The sequence below is a fragment of the Lepidochelys kempii genome, chromosome 2 (genome assembly GCF_965140285.1).
Source record: "Lepidochelys kempii isolate rLepKem1 chromosome 2, rLepKem1.hap1, whole genome shotgun sequence".
NCBI lineage: Eukaryota > Metazoa > Chordata > Testudines > Cheloniidae > Lepidochelys > Lepidochelys kempii.
The window spans coordinates 145722933-145744258 of record NC_136381.1 but is presented as its reverse complement, the minus strand read 5'-3'; the positions used below and the strand labels follow the sequence as shown (position 1 = coordinate 145744258).

Sequence of the window (21326 nt, the reverse complement as noted above, 5' to 3'; positions counted from 1 at the left end):
TCTGGTAGTAATCCACTTGATGAGCAAATCCCACAAGATTTTTGGGTACTGCAGGGATCTTTAGCTTAGGTGTGAGGACGTTGCTGCAGAGTGAATAGGGAAGCCAAAAAACACCCACACGGGGGGGGGGGGGGGGAGGAGGGAGAGGGAGAAGAGAGAGAGAAGCTACCAGTTTAACCATGAAAGTTATTCATTGCCAGGTAATAACCATACCGGGGAGCCCAACAAACAAAAGTTATAATATTAAATCTAACTTAAATTTGATTATAAAAGTCAGTTTTAGAAAACTAAAACTGATCACACAAGTCAGGGTCAGAATGCTATACCTAGAGAGAGATAGCTGGGTTCTCACCACTCCGCGAAGCTTGAATCGATCAGGGGTCCCAGGTGGTGGTGGTAGCTGAGGGTCCGTAGTACTGGAGACAGGCAGATCCCCCAGCACAATCAGTCAGGAGAAGATGAAGTCCCAATGGAACTGATAGGTTTCAGAGTAGCAGCCGTGTTAGTCTGTATTCGCAAAAAGAAAAGGAGTACTTGTGGCACCTTAGAGACTAACAAATTTATTAGTACTCCTTTCTTAATGGAACTGATGCAGATTTTTGATCCAGGTGTCAGAGCACTTGAGCACGGGTAGGGGTTTTTGTAGAGAAAGAACAGTGGATCAAGGGAGAACACTAGATTTGTTTATGGGTAAACTGATGGCTCAAGGGAGTATACCAAAGTTGTTTTGTTCAGGCTAGACAATAGGAACTGATAATTCCTGGCTATGGGTGGTGTTCCTTTGAGGGAGCTCACAATGCATTTAGGTAGCTTCAGGATTTTGGATACCAATAAAAGATTTATTACTAGAATTGGTCTGATAACTACTGAGCTGGGTGAATGTAGGTGTGAGTTCATTAACACCTGGAGCAGATTACCCATCATGCATTGCTTTCCTGGTCCCACTGTTCACTGCAGTTCTTGCCTTGGAATCTCTGTTCTCCATTCTGTATGCTAATAGAGATGTCTCCCTGTCCCATCTTTGATGCAAATGAGGCTAGGGGAGTTTCCTTAATCCTGACACCCTTGTCTGGAGGGGTTTAGGTATGTCTTCCACTGCCTTTTCATTGCTTTTTGTAAGTCTTTCTTCTGATTGAATTTGGTTCAAGCAGAGGGTGTGTGTGTGTGTGTGTGTGTGTGTGGCAGAGGTCTTTCGTGAGTCACACAGGCTGGGTACTGTGCCCTGATTCCCCAAAAACGGAGCTGATAGGTAACAAATGCCATGAATTCTGGCTTTAGAGATGCTCAAAATAATTTTTATAATTTAAATATATTTTTAATATTATTCCTGTTCTAAATATACTTCCCAGGTTCAAATAATCCTGAAATGTAACAAATAATTCCATCTAGACTTTGGAGTCTCCTATTTTGAGAGATACCAGATTGTGGAATGGTCTTTTGACTAGCCATAGAGTTTTGTGCACATTCCTGATAAGATGCTATTATATTAATTAACAAAGTATACAGTAATGATACATTTTGCTTTACATGATAACCAAATTCAGCCATATTCCAAAGAGAGATTTAAAACCTCAAGTAAATGAATAAACTCATTTTGCTTAATAATATACAGTTTAAATAACAGTTAGATCTGGCCCAGCTAGTGGTCTTAATACAGTAAAACCTCAGATTTATGAACACCAGAGTTACAAACTGACCAGTCAACCACACACCTCATCTGGAACCAGAAATATGCAATCTGGCAGCAGCAGAGACCCTCTCTCTTCCCCCCCTCACCCCCGGACACCCAAAAGTAGGGCTGTTGATTTAACCACAGTTAACTCACACGATTAACTCAAAAAAATTAATCGCAATTAAAAGAATTAATTGTGATTGATCAGTTTTAATCGCACTGTTAAACAATAGAATAACAATTGAAATTTATCAAATATTTTGGATGTTTTTCTATATTTTCATATATATTGTATCCTGTGCTGTAATTGAAATCAGTGTATGTTATTTTTATTACAAATATTTGCACCATAAAAATGATGAAAAATATAATTTCTTTTGTTTAATTCACCTTATACAAGTACTGTAGTGCAATTTATTTGTTGTGAAAGTGGAACTGGAAGATGTAGATTTTTTTGTTTTGTTATGTAGCTGCACTCAAAAACAAAACAATATGAAACTTCAGAGCCTACAAGTCCACTCAGTCCTACTTATTGTTCAGCCAATCACTAAGACAAACAAGCTTGTTTACATTTACAGGAGATAATGCTGCCCTCTTCTTATTTACAATGTCACCAGAAAGTGAGAACAGGCATTTGCATGGCACTTTTGTAGCCAGCATTGCAAGGTATTTCCATGCTAGATATGCTAAACATTCGTATGCGCCTTCATGCTTCGGCAACCCTTCCACAGGACATGATTCCATGCTGATGGCATTTGTTAAAAAAATAATGCATTAATTACATTTGTGACTGAACTTCTTGGGCGAGAATTGTATGTTCCCTGCTCTGTTTTACCCTCATTCTGCCATATATTTCATGTTATAGCAGTTTCAGATGATGACTTAGTACACGCTGTTTATTTCAAGAACACTTTCACCGCAGATTTCTCAAACTCAAAGAAGGTACCAATGTGAGGTTTCTAAAGATAGCTACAGCACTCGACCCAAGGTTTAAGAATCTGAAGTGCCATCCAAAATCTGAGAGGAATGAGGTGTAGAGCATGCTTTCAGAAGTTTTAAAAGAGTAACACTCCAATGTGGAAACTACAGAACCTGAACCACCGTAAAAGAAAATCAACCTTCTGCTGGTGGCATCTGACTCAGAGAATGAAAATGAACATGTGTCATCAGCATGGACACATGTCCCCTAGAATGGTGGTTGAAGCATGAAGGGACTTATGAATCTTTAGTGCATCTGGCACGTAAATATCTGCTGTAGCTGGCAATGCGAATGCCTGTTCTCACTTTCAGATGACGTTGTAAACAAGAAGCGGGCAGCATTATCTCCTGCAAGTGTAAACAAACTTCTTTGTCTGAGCAATTTACTGGACAAGAAGTAGGACTGAGTGGACTTGCAGGCTCTAAAATTTTACATTGTTTTATTTTTTAATGCAGGTCTTTTTTTTTAAACAAAAAGAAAAGGAGTACTTGTGGCACCTTAGAGACTAACCAATTTATCTGAGCATGAGCTTTCGTGAGCTACAGCTCACTTCATCGGATGCATACCGTGGAAACTGCAGCAGACTTTATATATACACAGAGAATATGAAACAATACCTCCTCCCACCCCACCGTCCTGCTGGTAATAGCTTATCTAAAGTGATCATCAGGTTGGGCCATTTCCAGCACAAATCCAGGTTTTCTTACCCTCCATCCCCCCACACAAATTCACTCTCCTGCTGGTGATAGTCCATCCAAAGTGACAACTCTTTACACAATGTGCATGATAATCAAGTTGGGCTATTTCCTGCACAAATCCAGGTTTTCTCACATCCCCCCCACCCCCATACACACACAAACTCACTCTAGCAGGAGAGTGATTTTGTGTGTGTATGGGGGTGGGAGGGATGTGAGAAAACCTGGATTTGTGCAGGAAATAGCCCAACTTGATTATCATGCACATTGTGTAAAGAGTTGTCACTTTGGATGGGCTATCACCAGCAGGAGAGTGAATTTGTGTGGGGGGGTGGAGGGTGAGAAAACCTGGATTTGTGCTGGAAATGGCCCAACCTGATGATCACTTTAGATAAGCTATTACCAGCAGGACGGTGGGGTGGGAGGAGGTATTGTTTCATATTCTCTGTGTATATATAAAGTCTGCTGCAGTTTCCACGGTATGCATCCGATGAAGTGAGCTGTAGCTCACGAAAGCTCATGCTCAAATAAATTGGTTAGTCTCTAAGGTGCCACAAGTACTCCTTTTCTTTTTGCGAATACAGACTAACACGGCTGTTACTCTGAAACCTTTTTTTTTTAAACATAATTCTACAGCTGTAAGTTCAACTTTCATGATAAAGAGAGTGCACTACGGTACTTGTATTAGGTGACTTGAAAAATACCATTTCTTTTTTTTTTCCCACAGGGCAAATACTTCTAATCAAAAATAAATATAAAGTGAGCACTATACACTTTGTATTCTCTTTTGTAATTGAAATCAATATATTTGAAAACGTAGAAACATCCATAAATATTTAAATATATATTATTCTATTATTGTTTAACAGTACGATTAATCACGATATTACCTTTTTTAATGGCACAACAGCTCTAAAAAAAAAAAGCAAATACAGTACAATACTGTGTTAAACATAAACTACTATAAACTAAAGGAAAAGCAGCATTTTTCTTCTGCATGGTAAAGTTTCAAAGCTGTATTAAGTCAATGTTCAATTGTAAACTTTTGAAAGAACAACTGTAACATTTTGTTCAGCATTCTGACATTTCAGAGTTATGAACAACCTCCCTCCTTCCCAAGTTCCACAGCTTCCTCACCCAGATGCCCAAGAACACGGGGGTGGGGTGAGGTGGGGGGGAGAGGCTATGGGGACGCACACAGTCAACCCCAGAGGATTGCACAAGCAGCAGAAAGCTGACATATCCTAAATTTTGATTTGGTTTCTGGACTTGTCCTTCCCTCCTCCTCCACCCCCTAACACAATACCCCTCCTCCACCATCTAGCTTCTGATTTTTCTCAATCTTTTGTGCAACAAATAATAAAGAACGTTTTTTGTGACAATTGTGACTTTATTTCCTTTCATATATATATAGGGGGCGGGTAACTTTAAGAGAAACAAACACAACTCTCACACCGTACCCTGGCCAGTCATGAAACTGGCTTTCAAAGTTTCTCTGATGTGCAGCGTGCCCTACTGCGCAAAAGTGGATGGGAATCTGGGAGGCAGTGACCATGAGTTGGTTGAGTTCAGGATCCTGACGCAGGGAAGAAAGGTAAGCAGCAGGATACGGACCCTGGACTTCAGGAAAGCAGACTTCGACTCCCTCAGGGAACGGATAGCCAGGATCCCCTGGGGGACTAACTTGAAGGGGAAAGGAGTCCAGGAGAGCTGGCTGTATTTCAAGGAATCCCTGTTGAGGTTACAGGGACAAACCATCCCGATGAGTCGAAAGAATAGTAAATATGGCAGGCGACCAGCTTGGCTTAACGGTGAAATCCTAGCGGATCTTAAACATAAAAAAGAAGCTTACAAGAAGTGGAAGGTTGGACATATGACCAGGGAAGAGTATAAAAATATTGCTCGGGCATGTAGGAATGTTATCAGGAGGGCCAAATCGCACCTGGAGCTGCAGCTAGCCAGAGATGTCAAGAGTAACAAGAAGGGTTTCTTCAGGTATGTTGGCAACAAGAAGAAAGCCAAGGAATGTGTGGGCCCCTTACTGAATGAGGGAGGCAACCTAGTGACAGAGGATGTGGAAAAAGCTAATGTACTCAATGCTTTTTTTGCCTCTGTTTTCACTAACAAGGTCAGCTCCCAGACTGCTGCGCTGGGCATCACAAAATGGGGAAGAGATGGCCAGACCTCTGTGGAGATAGAGGTGGTTAGGGACTATTTAGAAAAGCTGGACGTGCACAAGTCCATGGGGCCAGACGAATTGCATCCGAGAGTGCTGAAGGAATTGGCGGCTGTGATTGCAGAGCCATTGGCCATTATCTTTGAAAACTCGTGGGGAACCGGGGAAGTCCCGGATGACTGGAAAAAGGCTAATGTAGTGCCAATCTTTAAAAAAGGGAAGAAGGAGGATCCTGGGAACTACAGGCCAGTCAGCCTCACTTCAGTCCCTGGAAAAATCATGGAGCAGGTCCTCAAAGAATCAATCCTGAAGCACTTGCATGAGAGGAAAGTGATCAGGAACAGCCAGCATGGATTCACCAAGGGAAGGTCATGCCTGACTAATTTAATTGCCTTCTATGATGAGATTACTGGTTCTGTGGATGAAGGAAAAGCAGTGGATGTATTGTTTCTTGACTTTAGCAAAGCTTTTGACACGGTCTCCCACAGTATTCTTGTCAGCAAGTTAAGGAAGTATGGGCTGGATGAATGCACTACAAGGTGGGTAGAAAGCTGGCTAGATTGTCGGGCTCAACGGGTAGTGATCAATGGCTCCATATCTAGTTGGCAGCCGGTATCAAGTGGAGTACCCCAAGGGTCGGTCCTGGGGCCGGTTTTGTTCAATATCTTCATAAATGATCTGGAGGATGGTGTGGATTGCACTCTCAGCAAATTTGCGGATGATACTAAACTGGGAGGAGTGGTAGATACGCTGGAGGGGAGGGATAGGATACAGAAAGACCTAGACAAATTGGAGGATTGGGCCAAAAGAAATCTGATGAGGTTTAATAAGGATAAGTGCAGGGTCCTGCACTTAGGACGGAAGAACCCAATGCACAGCTACAGACTAGGGACCGAATGGCTAGGCAGCAGTTCTGCGGAAAAAGACCTAGGGGTGACAGTGGACGAGAAGCTGGATATGAGCCAGCAGTGTGCCCTTGTTGCCAAGAAGGCCAATGGCATTTTGGGATGTATAAGTAGGGGCATAGCGAGCAGATCGAGGGACGTGATCGTTCCCCTCTGTTCGACATTGGTGAGGCCTCATCTGGAGTACTGTGTCCAGTTTTGGGCCCCACACTTCAAGAAGGATGTGGATAAATTGGAGAGAGTCCAGCGAAGGGCAACAAAAATGATTAGGGGACTGGAACACATGAGTTATGAGGAGAGGCTGAGGGAGCTGGGATTGTTTAGCCTGCAAAAGAGAAGAATGAGGGGGGATTTGATAGCTGCTTTCAACTACCTGAAAGGGGGTTCCAAAGAGGATGGCTCTAGACTGTTCTCAATGGTAGCAGATGACAGAACGAGGAGTAATGGTCTCAAGTTGCAGTGGGGAAGGTTTAGATTGGATATTAGGAAAAACTTTTTCACTAAGAGGGTGGTGAAACACTGGAATGCATTACCTAGGGAGGTGGTAGAATCTCCTTCCTTAGAGGTTTTTAAGGTCAGGCTTGACAAAGCCCTGGCTGGGATGATTTAACTGGGAATTGGTCCTGCTTTGAGCAGGGGGTTGGACTAGATGACCTTCTGAGGTCCCTTCCAACCCTGATATTCTATGATTCTATGAACTCTAATCTTCTATGATTCTATGATATTTTCAGGTTGGGAGACTCTGTCTTGGGAAGCAGTGACTCTGAAAAAGATTTGGGAGTCATCGAGGATAATCACCTGAACATGAGCTTCCAGTGTTTAATATGCTTCATGTATGTTTTATTAAAGAAAAGGGCTTTACTGGATTCTTCAGTTGTAAGGTTTGGTTTATCACTGTTGGATAACTCCAGAACAGTGAAATTCATTTTACATAAACTTTTGAGGCACACATTTGCTCACAATTAAATAATCACTAAAAACATCACCTTCAGAAACAAAATCCCAAACAAACCTTTAACTTCTAGTCTAAAAACAACGCTGAGAAATTTTACCCCAAAATAATAATTTTAGGAAAGTTATAATACAGTGTAAATTCCTGTAAATGGATGCTTAAAATATAAATCTCACCTCAATTCTAAGTGCATCATAATATTGTGACATCTCAAATATCTTTAACCCTTTTAATTTAATATGTCTCAAGTAGTTTTTATTAAGGAAAAGGGCTTTACTGGATGTTCTGATTATGTTGTGTTTACAATAGTCAGTGCACAATATGCCACAGTCTTATAGTAAGATGGATGTTAGGATGTTAGTAAGTAGGATGTTAGATGGGGTGGGATCTGAGTTACTACAGAGAATTCTTTCCTGGGTATCTGGCTGATGAATCTTGCCCACATGCTCAGGGTTCAGCTGATCACCATATTTGGGGTCTGGAAGGAATTTTCCTCCAGGACAGACTGGAAGAGGCCCTCGGGGGGGGAGGAAGGTTGCCTTCCTCTGTAGCATGGGGCACAGGTCACTTGCTGGAGGATTCTCTGCACCTTGAAGTCTTTAAACCATGATTTGAGGACTTCAATAGCTCAGACATAGGTGAGAGGTTTATTGCAGGAGTGGGTGGGTGAGAATCTGTGGCCTGCATTATGCAGGAGGTCAGACTAGATGTTCATAATGGTCCCTTCTGACCTTAATATCTATGAGTAACGATGGGATGACTGAAATCTACTTTTACAGTTTACAATTACTTTTGCTGCTTAGTCTCCATTTAGGCAATTGTTGGATTTGCAAAGGAACTTTCCCCTCTACATACAAAATCAGCATTTAAAAAATGGAACATTGCACATAACAATAATTTTGTTAATTGCAATATTTTTAATTTGCCTGAGTTGGAGTGGCTTGTTACTTGGTTTGTTTTTAGTTATCTCTGCACCGGCTTAAAAGCGTTTCTACATCATTTGCTAGAGGAAATTCTACTCTTGCTGAGCTGTCTTGCTGTAGATAGGGGGCACTCTTGCATCAGAGTTTAATCCCTACCACACAATAAATACTAAATGCCCATTTCTATTCATTTTGGTCATGTGAAGCATGTTGAATATTCTTTTCTGAGGCAGGGGATAGCTTTCAAAGTACTTTCATTTTATAACTTAAATTGATGTTTGAATATGTAGAGAACATTTTATTTACAGTAACCACTCTAATGGCGAAGTGACTGAAGCAATTGTTTTCGTTTTGAGGGGGCATCTGTGAAGCCTTACCTTTGATTCATAATATGCTGATAATCATAACATTTTATAGTTACAGATACCAAAATATTGCTTCCTTCTTGCGCGTCCCTGAGACGATTAACTACATAAATTCAGCTCAGGTGCTCAGATTCATAATTATGTTAGCATCCAGTGAAGATTATTTTTGTTACCCTTGTGAAAAGTGCTGTGTGATACTGACAGCTTTGCTAGCTAATGAGAAATAGCTGTTTTGTCCAAACTTGAGAATGTTGTCAGCAGAAAATATTATAATACACTAACACTGGAATGTAAAGGACTCTCTTGAAAACAGCCCTTAATGCCTCTCAACCATTAGGGTCCGCTGCTTTTGCAACCACATACTAACAATTTTGCATGATCCCGCTCTATTAAATTCACTATTAAAATATTAATGTTCTACAGGATAAATACAAAGGTAAAGTACACAATGGGACTCTGACCTCTGGTTTGGGCCTCCAGGTACTACTGTAACATAAATAGCAATAATTAGCATATATCTATCCACTGAGAGTCTAGAATAAGAATGGGCAGGACTGGTGTTTTAAAGGGGGGAATGGTGGCCTATCATGAATCAATGGAAAATGTAGGAAGCTATCATGTAGACAGCAGTCAATCCTTTCACTCAGTCCAGGCCAGGACACAGGGAGATTTGCTAGGATGTGTAAGTCACTTAGGAGCTTAAGGCTATATGTGGAAGCCTCAATTAAGAATGTCCTTTATATTCCCTGTAAGCAAGTACTATTTCTTCCCTTTCACAAGAGAGAGAACAGGATGGATGAACCTCAAAAGGTTCCATGCAGATAAACACCCCAAAGGTTAGATGCTCATTCTGATGCATGGTGGTTGTCCAGAAATGTCCAGTTTTGTTTTTGATAACTAGATAACCTTAGAGCAGTGTTCCCAAGTAAGGTTGCCAGCTTTCTACTAGCACAAAACCAAACACCCTTGATCCGCCCCTTGACCTGCCCCTCCTCTGAGGCCCTGCCTCACTCCTTCTCGAAGGCCCCGCCCCCCCACTCATTCCTTCCTCCTCATTCCATCCCCCACTCCCGCTGTTGCTCACGCTCCCTCTCACTCACTCATTTTTACCTGGCTGGCTCAGGGGGTTTGGGTGCTGGAGGGGGTGCGGGCTCCAGTTGGGGCCGTGGGGTGGGGTCAGGGTGAGTTCAGGAGGAGTTCAGGGGACTCTGGGCTGAGGCAGTGGGTTGGATTGTGAAAGGGGGTGAGGGCTCTGTCTGGGGTTGTGGGCTCTGGGGTGGAGCCAGGGATGAGAGGTTTGGGGTGCAGAAGGGGGCTCCAGGCTGAGGCAGGGGGCTGGGGTCCCGGGGAGTAAGGGCTCTGTCTGGGCATGAGGGATTTGGGGTACAGGAGGAGGCTCTGGGCTGGGGCAGCGTGTTGAGGTACAGGGGAGTGAGGGCTCTGTCTGGGGGTGGGGATGGGGATGAGAGGTTTGGGGTGCAGGGGGGGTGCTCGAGGGTGGGAGGGGGCTCCGGGATGGGGCAGAGGGTTGGGGCACCGGGGAGGTGAGGGCTCTGCATGGGGGTGTGGACTCTGGGGTTGGGCCAGGGATGAGGGGTTTGGGATGCAGGAGGGGACTCCAGGTTGGGACCCAGGGGTTCAGAGGGTGGGACGGGGATCAGGGCTGGGGCACGGGACAGGGTCCAGGGTGCAGGCTCTGGGTGGCGCTTACCTCAATCAGCTCCCAGAAGTAGTGGCATGTCCCCCCGTGGCTCCTATGTGGAGATGTGGACAGGCGGCTCTGCGCGCTGCCCCGTCCTCAGGCACAGCCCCCACAGCTCCCATTGGCTGCAGTTCCCAAAGGGCGCAGTGACCACAGGGTGCTCATTTATCCCAAACTTCCTTTCAATAAGTGTTTATCATTTGGATCCAGCAAATGATCTGTAACATTTTTGTTCCAAGAACGTAAGATGTTTAATATTACTCCTAGGTTTTTTTAAAAAAAGTTATTGACCTACTTTTCATAGTTACAATCTTTATTTGTAGTTTGGGCTTGTAGTTCAACTTGCCACTCTTGCCACTAAACTATAGACGCTGTGGAGAAGTTTTTTGAGACTGGAGGATGTAGGCCAGTTGCTAAAAAGTACTGATATAGACATCAGAAGGGCAGAGTTCTAGTCCTACTACAGGCAATAAATCATGATATGATCATGTACATGTAGCTAACGCTGTCTATAAATAATGACAGGTTTCAGAGTAACAGCCGTGTTAGTCTGTATTTGCAAAAAGAAAAGGAGTACTTGTGGCACCTTAGAGACTAACCAATTTATTTGAGCATAAGCTTTCGTGAGCTACAGCTCACTTCATCGAATGCATCTGATGAAGTGAGCTGTAGCTCACAAAAGCTTATGCTCAAATAAATTGGTTAGTCTCTAAGGTGCCACAAGTACTCCTTTTCTTTTTACTGTCTATAAAATTAGGATAACGATACCTTCCCACCTTTAGTAAAGTGCACTGAACTCCTTGAATCATAGAAAATTAGGGTTGGAAGAGACCTCAGGAGGTCATCTAGTCCAATCCCCTGCTCAACGCAGGACCAACACCAACTAAATCATCCCAGCCAGGGCGCTGTCAAGCTGAGCCTTAAAAACTGCTAAGGATGGAGATTCCACCAACTCCCTAGGTAACCCATTCCAGTGCTTCACCACCCTCCTAGTGAAATAGTGTTTCCTAATATCCAACCTAGACCTCCCCCACTGCAACTTGAGACTATTGCTTCTTGTTCTGTCATTTGGCACCACTGAGAACAGCTGAGCTCCATCCTCTTTGGAACCCCCCTTCAGGGAGTTGAAGGCTGCTATCAAATCTCCCCTCACTCTTCTCTTCTGCAGACTAAATAACCCCAGTTCCCTCAGCCTCTCCTCATGAGTCATGTGCCCCAGCCCCCTAATCATTTTCATTGTCCTCCTCTGGAATCTCCCCAATTTGTCCACATCCCTTCTGTAGTGGGGGGGCCAAAACTGGACACAATGCCTCACCAGTGCCGAGTAGAGCGGAATAATCACTTCCCTTGATCTGCTGGCAATGCTCCTACTAATGAAGCCCAATATACCATTAGCCTTCTTAGCAACAAGGGCACACTACTGACTCATATCCAGCTTCTCGTTCACCGTAATCCCCAGGTCCTTTTCTGAAGAACTGCTGCTTAGTCAGTTGGTCCCCAGCCTGTAGCAGTGCATGGGATTCTTCCTTCCTAAGTGCAGGACTCTGCACTTGTCCTTGTTGAACCTCATCAGATTTCTTTTGGCCCAATCCTCCAATTTGTTTAGGTCACTCTGGACCCTATCCCTACCCTCCAGCGTATCTGCCTCTCCCTCCAGCTTAGTGTCATCTGCAAACTTGCTGAGGGTGCAATTCATTCCATCATGCAGATCATTAATAAAGATGTAGAACAAAACCAGCCCCAAGACTGACCCCTGGGGCACTCTGCTTGATATCAGCTACCAACTAGACATTGATCACTACCCATTGAGCCTGATGATCTAGCCAGCTTTCTATCCACCTTATAATCCATTCATCCAATCCATACTTCTTTAACTTGCTGGCAAGAATGTCAAGATCATTGTGGGGGAGGTTTAGATTGGATATTAGGAAAAACTTTTTCATTAAGAGGGTGGTGAAACACTGGAATGCGTTACCTAGGGAGGTGGTAGAATCTCCTTCCTTAGAGGTTTTTAAGGTCAGGCTTGACAAAGCCCTGGCTGGGATGATTTAACTGGGAATTGGTCCTGCTTTGAGCAGGGGGTTGGACTAGATGACCTTCTGGGGTCCCTTCCAACCCTGATATTCTATGATTCTATGATTCAAGCACTATATAAATGCTGAGTATCAAAATGTAATCCGGAGGAATGTGTTACAGGAAGAAACACAAAATGAAAATACAAATATAATTTAGTGGGCAATTCATGGAACACTTTGAAACTCAACTAGGTTTGTTCCTTTTTGTCCATAAGAGGCAGAACTGTCCATAAGCTTCTCTTTCTTTTTGTCTTTCAGAAATCAGGATGCCTTCCAGCTGCTTCTATGTGGAATTTTTTGGAATTAACCCTTTACCTGCATTGTTCTCTGCCACCCTTCTGTAACTCTTAATTTCCTGATTGAAACAAACTTACTGTTTTTCTTTATTACTGTAGCAGAAAAGAGCCAAAAGATAAATATACTGTATCTGATCTCACTTGCACCAGTTTTATGCTGATGTAACTCTGTTGACTTTAGTGAAGTGATATCTGGTTTACACTGGTGTAAGTCGGAGGACACTCATTCCGAAAGCATATAGAAACTTTATATTGGGGGTTTTTTTTTATTTATTGGCATGAGAGCAGAATGCTGCTTCACTCTTGCATTTCCTGCCTCTCAATTCCAGAGGTTGGAGTTTACTACCCTGGAGTAGAGGGGGCATCCATTCTGCTCACCATCTGTTACTCCTTATCCAAAGCAACATCCCAGATCTTAATGGAAGTTCCCAAGTCTGATCCTGCTTTCAACTCTTCTCCAGGCCATATGTCAACTGTTCCTCCCAATAAAACATATGGATTAACACAACATAGCAGCAAGCCTTTTGCTTTATGTCTATAAGGTGTGCTATAATTTTTTAGTGTCTGCCTGTTTATGGTACAATATTTTTATAATGAAATCAATACAATAATACAAATTAGACAAAGTAATTTGAGAAAGATATACGAAAGTGAAAAGCTACCCTACCAAACAGCTTCCAGCAGGTCAGTCCAGTTGCCACCTGCACATCCCCTCACTCCCCAGCAGCTATTTCCTCCACCTCAATGGTTCAATTTAGATTAGCCCAGCAATTTGCCATCTATACAAAATATGGGTTATAATCTCCTGAATTTGGCTAATTTCTTTTTGGTAGCAAAATCTATTTAACTCACTGGATCTTGACCCATCTCCATTGTTGGGAGATCCATTTTTTTAATCTGAAATTTGTCCTGCCTTCAAATTTCTGTAATCTGGTGTACCTATATTTTAACCCCTACTTCTCTCTGGAGATATATATTTATATGTACCTACTAATTGGAGATTATTTTAGATTTGGTCTGGCACTTGCCTTCTGATTGCTGCTGTCTGGTTCTGCTATTGCCACAAGCTCAAACTAGTAAGCGGTAGTTACATGGAGGATGCACTGGGAGAAGCTGGTGGTGTTATTTTTTTCATAATAATTAGTTGTATTTCTGGAACCTGGGAATGAAACTAGGGCTAGAAGGTGGGATTCAGTGAGGAGCAGAGAATGGAGATCACAGCTTGTATCTTAATTTCTTCAACTGTTGTGGTTTTTGGAACTGGAAGGTCAAGGGTAAAGACAGAGGGTAAAATCCCGGCATTACAGAATGGCAAAACTCCTATTGACTTTAATGGGTCCAGGTTTTCACCCAGAGAGTTTTAGGACTTGTCATTAAACAATGCACCTGCTTTTTTATTCAATTGGGCACACCGCAGTGTCAGCACAACAAGCTCTCTTTGGATGCCTCAGCCTGCTAGACAGAAGATATATTTTTATATTTATTTAAAGTTAACTGAGCTGATTGCAGTTGGGACAGTTTCTTGCATTTGATCCTGTTCTCTTTAGCATCTGTGCTTGAGGAAAAAGGAGAGCACTTACCATACAGCATCTGTGGGAATCACACTCTTTTCAGAACAATCCTGTTTTGCACAGCACCTTTTTAAATGATTCAGTAACTGGAATGACACCCAAGGGTCTGTTCTCCAGAATTCACAATGCATCTTCTCATACCCCTGGTCACAGGGTGACACAGAAGCCAAGTCAGGAATGCAGCATTCTAACGGGGGAAGAGAAATGGAAAGGGACAAACTGGTTTATTCACTCAGGAATTGTTTTGCACCTTTCTCCTTCAGCTTTCCCATCAGCATTACCTACAGCATCTTGTGCTTTTCTCACCTTTACAAAGCTTGAAGATTCAGGCACATCCTGAGCAGGTATATGGCCTGGCGGATGGAACATGGGGCTGGGATCAGGATTCCTGCATTTATGACTCTGCTACCATGTTGTGTGACTGGGAGCTAGTTGCGCCCTCTGTGTCTTCGGATAGTGATCTGTCAATCAGTTAGTTAATACTTTATCACCACGATGTGAGGATCAATTAAAGTTTTGTAAACACGCAGTAGGTGTCATAAATATAAAGGGAAGGGTAACCACCTTTCTGTATACAGTGCTATAAAATCCCTCCTGGCCAGAGGCAAAATCCTTTCACCTGTAAAGGGTTAAGAAACTAAGGTAACCTCGCTGGCACCTGACCCAAAATGACCAATGAGGGGACAAGATACTTTCAAATCTGGAGGGGGGGAAAAGGCTTTTGTCTGTCTGTCTGTGTGATACCTTTGCCGGGAACAGATCAAGAATGCAAACCCTCCAACTCCTGTAAAGTTAGTAAGTAATCTAACTAGAAAATGCATTAGGTTTTTCTTTGTTTTGGCTTGTGAAATTCTCTGTGCTGGAGGAAATGTGTATTCCTGTTTTTGTGTCTTTTTGTAACTTAAGGTTTTGCCTAGAGGGATTCTCTATGTTTTGAATCTGACTGCCTGTAAGATTATCTTCCATTCTGATCTTACCGAGTTGTTCCTTTATCTTTTTTTTTTGTTCTTCTAATAAATTTCTGATTTTTAAGAATCTGATTGGGTTTTTTGGGTGTTAAAAATCCAAAGCTGGTCTGTGCTCATCTTATTTATTCTCAAGCCTCCTCAGGAAAGGAGGTGTAAGGGTTTGGGGGGATATTTTGGGGAAATAGGAAGTGGTCCTTTCCCTGTTCTTTGTCTAAAACACTTGGTGGTGGCAGTGTTTTTCCTAATCCAAGGGCAAAGACTTTGTGCCTTGGGGAAGTTTTAACCTAAGCTGGTAGAAATAAGCTTACGGGGTCTTTCATGCGTGTCCCCACATCTGTATCCTAGAGTTCAGAGTGGGGAAGGAACCTTGAAAGTAGGCAATACAAAGTATTACTATTTCTCTGGTCACAATTTAATGTCTTTCCTGGCATACACCGTATTTACTAATAAGGAAGAATCTCTTTTTAAAGAAGTCACCTGCTACAGGACAGGCCCAGCAAAGAAAGTAACAGAACACCACTAGCCATCACCTTCAGCCCCCAACTGAAACCTCTCCAGCGCATCATCAAGGATCTACAACTTATCTTGGAGGATGATCCCTCACTCTCATAGACCTTGGGAGACAGGCCAGTCCTCGCTTACAGACAGCCCCCCAACCTGAAGCAAATACTCACCACCAACTACACACCACACAACAGATACACTAACCCAGGAACCAATCCCTCCAACAAACCCCGTTGCCAACTCTGTCCACATATCTATTCAAGGGACACCATCATAGGATCTAACCACATCAGCCACACCATCAGGGACTTGTTCACCTGCACATTTACCAATGTGATATATGCCATTATGTGCCAGCAATGCCCCTTTGCCATGTACATTGGCCAAACTGGACAGTCTCTACACAAAAGAATAAATGGACACAAATCCGACATAAAGAATTGTAATGTTCAAAAACCAGGAGGAGAGCCCTTCAATCTCCCTGGATACTCAATAACAGACTTAAAAGTGGCCGTTCTTCAACAATTTTTTTTTTTAAAACAGACTTCAATGAGAAACTGCAGAACTGGAATTAATTTGCAAACTTGACACCATCAAATTAGGCCTGAATAGAGACTGGGAGTGGCTGGGTCACTACAAAAAGTAATTTTCCCTCTGTTGATACTCACACCTTCCTGTCAACTGTTGGGAATGGGCCACATCCTTCCTGATTGAATTGGCTTTGTTAGCACTGATCCCCTACTTGGTAAATCAACTCCCATCTTTTCATGTGCTATATATTTATACTTGCCTACTGTATTTTTCACTCCATGCATCTGATGAAGTGGGTTATAGCCACGAAAGCTTATGCCCAAATAAATCGGTTAGTCTCTAAGGTGCCACAAGGACTCCTCATTGTTTTCTCTTTTAAAAGTGAATATTTACCATTTTCAGACTATAGTCTCCTGCAACATGACCCTAGTTTGAAGTATTCTGTTGGGATTTAAAGGCTATCCCGGTTTTGTAAATATGCCAGTTGTGAAGATTTTATATATTTAATAGCAAATAAAATAAATATCCTTAGATTTTCCAAATGTTGGCAGGTAACACTGTTTTCACTATTTGACATAGATACCATGTTTTTCCTTTTCAAAGTTTCTGATTATTGTGGTTATTTGCTTTGTCCTATCTCCATTCATTCGAAAACAATTTCCAGTTAGTAACATGGGAACAAAACATATGGGCCTTAATGACTGTAAAGTTATTTTGGTTCATCAATGAGGTTGAGAATAGGAGGGTAATGTGCTTTATGGGGAGAATTTCAGTCCCTAAAAGTGGAATGTTTACAGTGAAATCAAAATTTCTAGATAATCAGGGAGAATGTTCTTCTTTACATTTTATACATTCTTTATCATGCATAGAAAGAAATGTACAGAATACCTGATTTTCAATCTAAAAGGCCTGTCCTTGTTTTATTTGACTTTTGTTCATTCAATATCTTTGCCTATGATCTTGACTAGGGAGAATGTTGTTCCTTGTTTACATTATAAAGGACAGTTACGTTAGTTACCAATTTAGTCTCTAAGGTGCCACAAGTACTCCTTTTCTTTTTGCGAATACAGACTAACACGACTGTTACTCTGAAACCTGTCATTATAAAGAAGTTAGATTTTTATTTTTAATCACTTTTACAAGAATGTATTGCTCAGATAGAAATGCCTGCATATTGCTATCACATTTGCTGTGGGTGATCTATCCTGTGTTTCCTCCAAGGCTACTCCGCTTTTCGCTGCCATGTCTTGTCCAAACTCCTCTGGGAAAGGCAAACCAGACAGAAACATTGCATTTAAACAGGTTAAATTTTGCTGGGACCATATGGGAACACACATGCTGGGAATATATGTGTTATGCTATGCATAGATGCTATTAATTGAGGAAAGCACAATACAGTCAAGTAAAAGCACTAATAGCAGTAGTAATAACCAACTGTTGGGTAAATGGTGTCAAAGGTTTCCTCACAGTAGAAAAAATGGTTGCCTGTGGATAGTCTATTAGCTTTTATGGAGAAGTTGGCTTTAAAATGACCTTATTGTTAGAACACTTTAATAACACTTTAATCATAGAATCATAGAATCTCAGGGTTGGAAGGGACCTCAGGAGGTCATCTAGTCCAACCCCCTGCTCAAAGCAGGACCAATCCCCAATTAAATCATCCCATCATCATCACTTGATTATTTGCACAGAGGCTTGTAACGTTATGAATTCTTTTTATGAAATCCCTGTTATATAAACTAAAACTAGCATAAAATATGCTCCAGGCATTTTTCTTTTAAGATAAGGAGGATGATAACAGAAGGCAACATGAATTAGTCCATCAAGCCAGAGAATTTCATATTATATCGCTTTTTCTTACTCTTGGGTGTGTGATTTTTTGTTGCTGTTTTATATTTGAAGGGATAAAGTCTTTTTTTGGCAATTAACCTTTGAAGCACATTTTCATTATCCATATTTGATTTCATTACATTTGTAATTACCATACACTGTGTGGGTAGGGCTGAGGACTTTGTACATTTCTGAGTACTTCAGCAGTGAACTGCGAATGGCACATTCCATCAATGATCAAATTTTAGAGTAATACAATCTCAGTTCAAGGGCTTCTCAAGACTATTAGGTGTTGCATAGCATACCTCTGAATTAGTTTCTAACTGCTTTCTATTGTGCAGCATTTTTAAGATGTACTTCCTTGACACAGTTACTTAAAAGGACTCAGATGGAAAATAAATTTCAGATTAAGGATGACTTTCATTCTCCAGGAAATGTTCAAGGGGTGCTTTATCTGATCAAAAAACAAATCTTGTTATTCGTGGCAACTGCTAACTTGGTTGTACAATCTTGCCTCTAATTATGAAACTGTAAAATATTGTGCCAGAGTCCCTTTTGTCCTCTCTCTGAGTATGGAATGATATTTTTGGAACTGATGCAGGCACAATGATTTTTCAAATGAAAATGTTGTTAATTTTAATTTTATTTAAAAATCCTTTTTTTCTATACATTATTTTGCATAGTACAGTGAAAATAATAGAGTGTAGGCTAAGAGTTACAATAAGCAATAGCTCATGAGTAGAGATAGCAAATATCAAATGAAATTGTCCTGACATACAGTTCAGTGCCTATGAGGGGTCTGAATTAATATGGGATTTAATATTTTTCTTGTCAGCCACAACAAACTGCATAAATCTGTCATCAATGAGCCAATTTTACATAGCCCTGAAATTATTAGGAAGGGAAAAGTTATCCCACCAGAACAAATATATGAATGTTACTTGTTCCAAATATTGGCAGGAATAATTGAATTAAGTGGAAGAAATGCATAAACATCAGCTTCATGACTGGTCTTAAGACATAGCTCAACCTTATGGACAGGTCTTGAGCCCATTAAAGTCCATGCAACTACTCATTTGCTTAAATATATGTGCTTAAGTGCTTTGTTGAATCAGGCCAGAGTGTTCAGCACCTTGCAGAATCAAACCCATGGTCCATAAGCTAACTTCATGTCAGGTCATAGGCGGAAGCCCATCTCACAAAAAGATGGCTTAGGTGCTTAACTCCAGGAGAGTTTTTACAGTCGTGAACTCCAAACAGAGGGAGTCACTTCCTGTCAGATACTCAAAAGAAACCTGATAATGGTATTGGTCCATTACTAGATGAAAATAGTAGAATTATCAATAATAATTCAGAAAATACAGAAATATATTCAATAAATATTTCTGTTCTGTATTCAGGTAAGAAACAGATGCTACAGTCTTATGATATTGTGATAACACTCTTTCCATTCCACTAGTTGCTCTGGTTAAAGCAGAAGCTACTAAAGTCAGACATTTTAAAACCAGCAGGTCCTGATAACTTGCTTTCAAGATTTTAAAAGAGCTGGCTGAGGAGCTCACTCGACCATTAATGTTGATTTCCAATAAGTCTCGGTGCACTGGGGAAGTTCCAGAAGACTAGAAGAAAGCTAATGTTCTGCCAATTTTAAAAAAAGTTAAACAAGATGACCCAGGTCATTATAAGGCTAACAGTCTGACATTGATCCCAGGCAAGATAGTGGAGCAGCTGATTGTAGACTCGATTAATAGTGAACTAAAGGAGGGTAATGTAATTAGTGCAAATCAACATGGGTTTATGGAAAATCAATCCTATCAGCCTAACTTGATATCTTTTTTTGATAAAATTACAAATTTGGCTGATAAAGGTAAAAGTCTTCATGCAATATACTTAGACTTCTGTAAGATGTTTGACTTTGTACTGCACAATATTTTGATTAAAAAACTAGAATGATATACAGTAAACAAGGCACATTCTAAAGGGATTAAAAACCGATTAACTTAAGGGTCTCAAAATGTAATTGTAAATGGGAAATTATCATACAGCAGGTCTATTTCCAGTGGGGTACCATAGGGAATGGTTCTTGTCTCTATGCTATTGAACATTTTTATCAATGACCTGGAAGAAAACACAAAAACATCACTGATGAAGTTTGCAGATGACACAAACATTGGGGGAGTGGTAAATAATCAAAAGAACAAGTTACAAATTTAGAAAGATCTGGATCATTTGGAAAGCAAGGCTTAAGCAAACAATATGCATAAATGTATATATCTTGGGACAAAGAATGTAGGCCGTACTTACAGGATGGGGGAATCTATCTTGGGAAGCAGTGACTCTGAAAAAGATTTGGGGGCTGTGGTGGATAACCAGCTGAACATGATCTCGCAGTGTAACTCTGTGGCCAAAAGAGCTAATGCAATCCTAGGATTCATACACAAGGGAATCTCGAATAGGAGTAGATAGGTTATTTTATATCTGTATTTGGCACTGGTGCAACTGCTAATGGAATACTGTGTCCATTTCTGGTGTCCACAATTCAAGAAGGATATAGATAAATTGGAGAGGGTTCAGAGAAGAGCTATGAGAATGATGAAGGGATTGGAACACATACCTTATAGCGATAGAGTCAAAGAGATGAATTTATTTAGATTAAAGGGTGATTTGATTACAGCCTATAAGTAACTACCTGGGGAACAAATATTTAATAGTGGGCTCTTCAATCTAGGAGAGAAAAGGTATAGCATGATTCAATGGCTAGAAGTTGAAACTACGCAAATTCAAACTAGAAATAAGGAAAAACTTCTAACAGTGAAGGTAATTAACCATTGGCACAATTTACCAAGGGCTGTGGTGAATTCTCCATCACTCATCACTTTAAAATCAAGATCGGATGTTTTTCTTAAAGCTGCACTCTAGGAATTATTGTGTGGGATTTCTATGGCCTGTACACGAGGTCAGACTAGGTAATGTATGGCCTATACACGAGGTCAGACTAGGTAATCACAGTGTTCCCTTCTGGCCTTGGAATCTATGAATCTATCAAACTCCCTTTGTAGGACAGGTCTTAGGCCCCATCCCTCTTCTTGGCATTTTCTACTGGCTACCTTAGGTGACTTCCTGCTCAGGTTTCTGGCTTCTATTCCTATAGGCCTAGCTCTCCCCATACTTGGGGCTGTGCA

The 21326-nt window shown here is 41.3% G+C and overlaps 1 protein-coding gene across 1 annotated transcript in view; it reads left to right on the top strand.

Annotated features, from left to right (window-relative positions):
- TENT4A (terminal nucleotidyltransferase 4A) overlaps positions 1-13569 on the top strand; it is a 143405-nt gene extending 129836 nt beyond the window's left edge. Inside the window, exon 13 of the mRNA XM_073332401.2 lies at positions 12703-13569. Coding sequence (XP_073188502.1) covers positions 12703-12795 — 93 coding nt within the window. The 3' untranslated portion in view covers positions 12796-13569. The remainder of the gene's footprint in view (positions 1-12702) is intronic.
- Positions 13570-21326: the final 7757 nt, after the last annotated feature.